The sequence below is a fragment of the Sesamum indicum genome, linkage group LG11, assembly GCF_000512975.1.
Source record: "Sesamum indicum cultivar Zhongzhi No. 13 linkage group LG11, S_indicum_v1.0, whole genome shotgun sequence".
Classification (NCBI taxonomy): Eukaryota; Viridiplantae; Streptophyta; class Magnoliopsida; order Lamiales; family Pedaliaceae; genus Sesamum; species Sesamum indicum.
Window position 1 is genome coordinate 12,539,752 of NC_026155.1, and position 8,467 is coordinate 12,548,218.

General features: G+C 38.4%; 1 protein-coding gene across 1 annotated transcript; it reads right to left on the reverse strand.

Moving 5' to 3' along the window:
* Window positions 4,613-6,085, reverse strand: LOC105174177. The gene is made up of 2 exons (XM_011096195.2): window positions 5,897-6,085; window positions 4,613-5,784 (listed from the first exon to the last, which is right to left on the reverse strand). Exons 1-2 carry the CDS (start codon window positions 5,945-5,947, stop codon window positions 5,032-5,034), a joined length of 804 nt encoding a protein of 267 aa, XP_011094497.1. The 5' UTR covers window positions 5,948-6,085; the 3' UTR covers window positions 4,613-5,031.

Below are 8,467 nucleotides of genomic sequence, written 5' to 3' on the forward strand. Positions count from 1 at the left end.
GAAGACTGAGAAGACCCGTATTGTGAAGGCCCTCGAGGAAATTTGCCATGGCTAACCTTATGTCACCCGAATTGCCACACACTTCACTCATGTCGAGGATAATGTTAAAGTCGCCACCAACCAGCTAGGGAGACTCATCAATTCCTTGGGCTGGGCGACCGAGATTTTGCCACAACTCTCGACGCACGCACAAGTCATTGGAACCATAAACAATGGTAAATATCACATGAATATTCAACAACCGGATAAGAATATGACAGTGTATATGTTGAGGCCCAACATCTATTACCTCACAATCAGCCCAACCATCATCCCAAGCTACCAGATATGAGTACCAGGACCCATATAATCAACAAACCATTTCCAATGAGGAAGAAGTGGCGTTTGAATGCGAGTAACATTGGGAGCAGCCACCTTAGTTTCCAATAAACCCACAAAAGCCAAACGATAATCAGTAACAAGGGCACTAAAGGATACCTGATGGTCTCGGCTGTTCAGGCCCCACACATTCGACACTATTGCATTAATCATACTGAAGTGGTGTGGGGCTGCATTGATTAGGATCCCTTGAGGAATGTTCTGCAGTAGTATCTTCAAACAGAAGAACATCGAACGCATTATGAAGGACTACCTTAGTACCTCGGCTATCCAGCTCCAAAGGCTCTCGCTCCACCTCCCCCGATTGCACTGGTGGTTCAAGTGGAGCGGCAGGAGGCGGCTCAACCCCAACTTTGAAACATAGACATGCACCTGCTTCATTGGAGGTGGATTAGCTCTAGGGCAAGACGTCTTAGAATGACCCAAAGTGGCGCAGTGAGTACACTTTGGTGGTAATAATTCATACTCCACATCGTCTTACACGGGGTCTCACCCCCCCTCCTCATCTGGTGCTATAATAATGAGATGTTAGGCAACTTAGAAGAGACCTGAAGCATGACACAAATACAAGTGAAGTCTATTCTCGTGCATGCCATGGTGATGCTATCAGGATAGAGGGGTTTCCCAACACCACTCTGATTGTACTCATGCCCTCTATGGTCCACAATTCCACCGGTATGTGTCGGAGCTTAATCCACACTGGAACTTGAGTATGGGCATGTTTACAAAGTGCCATGCACGGTTCCGAGCGCTGTAGAACTATCGGTTATCCTTGGAACAACCATGGACCACCTTCGATAACCTCTTCCATAGCCGCCTCCTTTTTGAATTGGAAGAAGTAAAATCCTGTGGTCGTAGCAGTAACATTCTTAATGCACGGCCAAGCTGTACGAACAAATTTATCAAGATGATGAAAATAAAGCCGTTTACCAAGGAAATAACCCACAACTATGGCTTGCCAACGACGCGAACCTACCCGGATAGTTTCAATACTTGTCCGAACAACAACTCACCATCTTGCACAGTCGGTGTGATATACGATAAAATTTTCTGACTTGCACTATGAAAATCGACAGCAATTGCATCAGGTTTATTCATCACAAATAAAATAAGTTGCAATGGGATCTTACAAATGTACAAACCAGACGTAGCCATAGTGGTGGAAGCGTCGGGAATTAGTGTTTGCGACGGAGAGATCACGGGAGCAGGCGAGGCCCGACTACGTGACTCCATGCTCGCGGTTTCTAATTGGTGGACGAGCAGCGTTTCAGCAATAATCATTGGCGGTATTTGAGCAGCAATCACCGACGACGAAGGATGCGAAGGAACAACCACTAATCGGGAACTAGTTGTAGTAGAAACACTAGACTGCATGTGCACAAGCGATACAATGGCAGAAACCCTAGCTGTAAGTTGGGGCAAGACTGACGGCGCCATCTCTTCAAGAATCATCGTTAGTCGCTCCGAACTGCGGTGAGGCAGGCGAACGGGAGGGTGGCTGAGGGTTCACCAAACTTCTCCTTCCAACAAGCATGGAGATCGTGGAGTGCTCACATCAAAACCTCATCCCCTTTTTCAATGACACGATTAGCCAGCAACAAGAATTTGGAAAAGTTAAATTCAGATCGAATTCATTCATCAAAACCCTCCATACCTTGCGGGTTCGTGCATTGTTCGTCGTCTTTGGTGGAAGTCTCATTGCCGTTAGTGCCATCCTAGTGTGTACGAGACCCTTTGCCATGGGACTTGCCTCATCCTCTTCATCGGCGGGGGGATTAGGAGAGGAGCCGTGTGGTTGTGTGGGAGAGAACAAAGAGAATTGGAACCCATTTTTTTTTCTACTGTCCATTCTTGTATTGTATGATGATGATATGTGAATTGCTAGTCCAAGTCTTGAGTTAATTAAGGATTTACAAAAATAATTTGTGTAAAAACTTTGAATTGAAAGACTTAGGAGATGCAAAAAAAATTCTCGGTGTGACTATTGATAGAAACAGAAACAACTCCACAATTTTTCTAAACCCAAGCTCATATGTGAAATCTGTGTTAGAAAAGTTCTGTCTATTAGAATCCAAACCTGTTTCTGTACCTTTAGTTGCACATTTTCAACTAAGAAAGGATCAAAGTCATGAAATAGAATCCGTAAAGAAAAAACGAAAAATGTTCCTTATTCAAATGCTATAGGTTCTGTTATGTATCTTATGGTGAGTACTCGTCCTGATATTGCTTATGCAATAAGTTGGCTCTTCCCATTGGGAAGCCCTTAAATGTCTTTTAAGATATTTAAATGGTTTATGTGATTCTGAAATTAAAATTTTCAAATGTTCTGAAGATGTAAAATTAACTGGTTATGTAGAAAAGTATGCTAATGATAGGGACACTAGAAAATCTACGATTTCTTATATTTTCACTCTATGTGGTGCTTGTATTAGTTGAAAGTCTCAACTTCAACATATTGTTGCACTATCCAAAACAGAAGCAGAATATATGGCAACTACTGAAATCTTTAAAGTGGCAATATGGCTTGAAGGTTTACTTAAGGAAATTGGGATTTTAAAACAAATAGTAACAATTTTCTCTAACAGTCAATCTACCATCCAATTTTGCAAAAATTCAGTTTTTCATGATAGGAGCAAACACATAGACGTTAGGTATCATTTTATTAGAGACATTGTAGAAAAAAAAATTATTCAGTTAGAAAACATAAAATATGAGCATAATCCTACAGACATGGGAATTAAGTGCTTACCAATAAAAAAGTTCACACATGCCTAAAAATTCTAAACTTATGTTAAAAACATGTTTCCTACTAACCCATATACATGCAAGTTCTCTTTTCTATCTTGCAGATCTTAGAAGGACGTATGGGCAATAATGACTTGCCAGATCCTTCCCCTTAGGCTTGGCTCCCTCTTAAAGGTCCTGATCCAAGTTGGAGTATGTTGGAAAAATGGCCCATGACCTCTTGGTAGGCCCAAGGCCACTCTCACACTCACTTGTACGGCTCAAGACCAAGACCATCCTTTACCCACTTGGCTGGCTCCAGCCCACTTCTCTTGGTCCATGACCCGATCCACCCCTTAACCCAGTTGCTAAGTATAAAATCCTAAACCCCTAATCCTACCCCCTCATTCTGTCTCTCTCTATTCTCTATATCTCCATCTCCTTCTCTGGTTCTTCCCCATACATTCACGGATCTCTCTTTCCCATGGCTTTGGGACTTTCCACCACTGCCTCCTTCCTCCTTTCTCTCTCAACCAAAACCGCTATTTATCAGTGGTTGGTTTCTGGTTGTTGCTAAGAAAGAAAACACCATCTCTTCCTCTTATTTCTCTGTCCGATTAAAAGAGTTCTAAGTGAACCCTAAGTGTTGAGAAAACTTTTGTAGTTTTAGTAAAAAGGTCTGTATGGCCAAAGGATTGAATGGTCGTTTGAGCAACTGCTATAAGTAGTGGCTGTCGGTTTTCGTGACCATGTGTTGTCTCTCAATGAATCTGGCTCTCTGAACCTGTATACGGTTATTTCTTTCTATTCTTGTATATCCATAAATCTGATATTGTTTATTTTGTGTAATTTATATTCTATATTATTGGCCTGTAATTTTAAGTGTTTAAAACCCACTTGTTTGTATTAGTTATTTAGGGTATATACCCAACATCAATAATCGTCTGAAAATATGTTTCAAGTGAAATGTGTCAAAATTTTCGAGCGGATTTGCCCAATTAGAGAACATTAGACTTCCCCTTTCTGCAATTACTAATACTTAAAAGAAAAGGAAAAAGGAAATTATGTATTAAGGGACAATTTTACCCCTTGACAATCATGCTTTGAGCAAATTGGTAGCAGGCCCATGGAGCAAGGCCAAGCAGCTTCATGGCTTGCAATAACATTCAAAAAAGAAAAAAGAAAAAAAAAAGATAAAACTATGATTAAGATCCCTTGAAATTGACTTTATTTGCATATGTATATATAATTATTTTTTGCATGATAAAGAAATGGGGTCTAATGAGATGTTATTTTCATGGCAGACAGAGGCCATGCATGGTAGGTACCAACTCATGGAAAAGTAAGATTAGTTAGTTGGTATCTTTGATTGCTTGTTAAGGTCACACATAAAAAAAATATATATATAAATAAATAAAATAATTAACTATTTCTTTTAAAATTCACTGAGACACTAAAGCAAGAAAATGATATAATGAAAAGCAACAAGCTTTAATTAATTCCACTAAAATAAAGCCAATATCTTCCAGATGATGATGATGATTGCTGGTCTGCAACAGCATAATCTACCAAGATACTCTAATCTATATATAAGATCCCTATGTGAAAAGCATAGATATGCAATTCATACAAAATTCCCCACCAATTTGGAGAATTTCAGCAGCACCCCATGTGATAATCTCTGGGGCCAAATTAGACTAACTATAGTAGAAGAATTAACTCAAAGTCTCCATCCCAAGCCAAAAGCTAAAAGGCTGATTGAGCCCACTTCAATTTCTCACTCTCTCTCCCTCCCTCCCTCCCTACAATTAGTTAAAGATCCCTAGTTTCTAAGACAAACCATTAAAATGTACAAACTTTAATTGGTAGCATAAGTGCCATCCAATTCATAGTGATGGTCATTATCACTTTAGAGGATGATATTTTGGGCTAGATGTTGGGTTCAATGATGATCGGTGAACAAACTTTTTGATACTTGGACTTGGGTGAGAAATCTGATGAGCTTTCCTTGTTTACCATAGCCCTCTTGTTAGTGAATCCCCCATGACTAGTAGGGCTAATAAGGCAAGAATCTTGGTGCAAGATTTTCGCCGTGGGAGACGAGATTGTGACGGGTGGGATGTCGGTCGAGTTGAGTTGTGGAGGTGGATGCTGCCACTGTGGAAGCGGCCCTGCCAGAAGCAGTGTCTGGAGAAGTGGCCCGGCTTCCATCACTGCCTGCAAGAACTTGCCCTTCTCCGGCAATGGCTTCTTGATCGAGAGTTTGTCCATTACGTCTAGAACCAGTGGCCCTGGTGATACAATTGGTGGTGGCAGCGGTAGAGTGTCCTTACAGCCAGCAGATGGTGATGCCACAATAATGTTGTCATCACAATGTGAGGGGGACAAGTCAATGTTGTCATCCTCATGGCTAGTGGTGTTACTTGAGATTGGACAATCTAGGTGTTTCTTTGAAGGATGTGGCTGGAGTAGTTGTACTTGTTGGAAAAGCAACTGTTTTTCCAGCACAAGTTGTTGACATTTTGCCTGGAACTCATCCCTCTCCTTGATGATCTCTGCTAGCAAACCCTTGAGTTGGAGTATCTCATCATCTTTTCTTGAAATTTCCTCATGGGCTGAGAGGACTGCAGCTTCTAGCTCCAAAGTAGAGTACAAGAGTGAATGCTTCAATTCCTCAACCCCCTGATAACACACAATGCAAGCTAAAATAAACTGAAAAACCCAAACACGAACTAAAATCCTGCAAAATGCCTAACTGGGATGTGAAAATTCCAAGAAAAAATGGAAATTGTACCTCTTCTTGGTAGTAGTAAGCCCAGCCAAGAGGGCTGCATTGTTCTTCCATTAGGATTCTTAAGCTGTAGTTGTTGAGGTTTTGGAGTAGTAAAACTGAGAGCACACAGAGGGAAATGCTAGTGAAGTTGTTTCCCACTTTCTTATAAGGTTTTCAAGTAGTTGCTTTTTCTTTCTTTTTTTTATCCTTATGCTACTTTTGTATGGTAATGGGACATATGGTTGGAGAGAAACGGAAAAGGCCAAAAGCATGGAAAGGCAGGTGTGGCTACTGGCTAGTGTGTGTTAACTTTATACTACTAGATTCTTAGTACACGAGGACCATTTACTGTGAAAGGAGGGGTGGGGGGGGTGACTGGAGTGTGAATCCATGGATGAAAGTTGGGGGCTTGCGTCCCCTTCTTTATGATTCACTTGAATCTCTCATTGTTTCTTTGGGGGTCTATCCCACACTAGACTAAATATTTAACGCTCATGTGACTGGTAAATGTGATTAAAACTTTTAAAAAGAATTAATTATTTGATATTTTAACTTTCATTTTTATTTTTAATATCGAAAATGATACTTTGAAAAATACATTTCATTTGAAGCAATTAAAATAAGTATAGATATGCAAGCTATAATGTATGAAACTTTCAAAAGATTACTCGATGCAGTATCGAACACGTATACAGATACGGTTCGGACACGCTTCGGATATATATCAGACACGACATCTTCGCATCCGAAAATATAAAATAAAATTAAAAAGGCATGACGTCAGACACGCCTGTGCCATGTCCAACACGTATTGAATTTTTTTTATTGTTTCAAAAAGTTTTGAGTTGTCTTTAAAAAGAAAAGAATTATGATCTTAATAAAAAAGAAAAAGAATTAACTCACCCCTCCTCAAACTAAAAGTTTTGGACTAAATTACTAAAATTTCGAGAGATGGTCAGAATGATTTCACTAATTTGAATATTAAAAATTTTTCATTGCATACTTTTTAAATAAACTGATTATGTATGTCTTTGAATCCAAATTAGGTTAAAAATTGTAGTGTAAGACATGTTGATTTTATATTTTATCTTGATATTTTTCATATGCATATTTTAATTTTATGATAAATTATTTAATAATAATATATTTATACATAGGCGTGTTAGTGTCTTGTCATATCCTCCTAATTTTTCTATAAATTTAGTGTCTCCTTGTCCATGTCCATGCATCATACTATACAAGAAATATTAAAACATACAATTTTAGTCATCTATGTTGAGTGGCAATTTTAGTCCTATTCAAATCAAAATATACAATTTGTTCTTGTAACTTTTTAAAAAATTGTGGCAATTTTAATCATTTTCAACCAATTTGGTTGAAAAATCCCATGTCATCAACCACGACGATACCTGAATTTGGGTTTTCAATGAATTTGATGGTATGTCAGTCCAACATGTTTTTTTTAGAAAATGACTTAGCAAAAAGATTATGATTTGAAAACACTTATCATATCATCAAGTGGTAATTTCCTCTTAGCTAAGTCATTTCATAACAAAAGAAAAACCTTTTCAGACGGCCATATCATCAAATTCACCAAAAACCCCCAATATAGGTGTTGATATAGCTGATGAAGTGTAATTTTCTGGTCAGATTGGGCGGAAAGGTCAAAAAAATTGCCATAATGTTCAAAGTTATGGAATTATATTTCAAACTTTTATTTGAAAAGGATCAAAATTGTCCACTACAAAAAAATATGGGATTTGACGAAAATAAAACAATCGTTCCTAATTGGAACAGTCATTGGAACTCTTGAGGAACGGACTAAGACTGCTGACGTCACAGTCCTCTCATATTCCATCCCTTATTTTTGGAACGGCTGGACTAGTATGAACATCATTCTAGAATTTGTGTTACAAGTTGTTATCCTACGGCTATGCCAAATATGGAACAGTAAAATATCGTAACATATTTTGGAATGATTTCGTAAACATTGGAACGACACACCAATGCACATAAGTACCTTTTGAAAAATAAGGTCCAAAATCGGTTCAGAAAAGGACAATTGTAAAAATCATTTCAAAATATGGTACAATTGTAGACAGTTGAAGTACCTAGAAAAATTTGTTTTACAATACGCATTCCTAAATATGTGTAAAATTGTACATCTTCTGCATATCGTTCCAAAGTGAGTTATAATCTAGAAAGGCCTTAGGGGATAGAAGTGTTGTTTTGCAATACATGTAAGGAGAAATGTTGTATTACAATACCCGTTCCTACTACATTACAACGGCTAAATTTTAACGGCTATTTTGCCGCTTTTACCTGTGTTCCAATACCCATTTCTAAATGTGCTACAATCGCTATATTATAACTGCTATTTTTACACCATTGCAATTCCTGATTCGAATTTTCTATATATATGTTGTTTTCATTTCATTTAATCTCACTGTCTTCTTACATTCTTTTACTCTCTCTTTTTCCTTATCTCTCTCCAATGTTTGTCGATTTCTTACTATCACTCATGTATCTTGTATTCCTATAGTCTCTCTCTCTCTCTCTCTCTCTCTCTCTCTCTCTCTCTCTCTCTCTCTC

What these genes read in the sequence shown, in the direction of transcription:
- LOC105174177 (XM_011096195.2), bottom strand. Translation starts at nt 5,947, where the DNA reads ATGGAAGAACAATGCAGCCCTCTTGGCTGGGCTTACTACTACCAAGAA. An exon ending in CTTACTACTACCAAGAAGAG is followed by an intron (nt 5,785 to 5,896) that starts GTACAATTTCCA and finishes GTGTGTTATCAG; the next exon opens with GGGGTTGAGGAATTGAAGCA.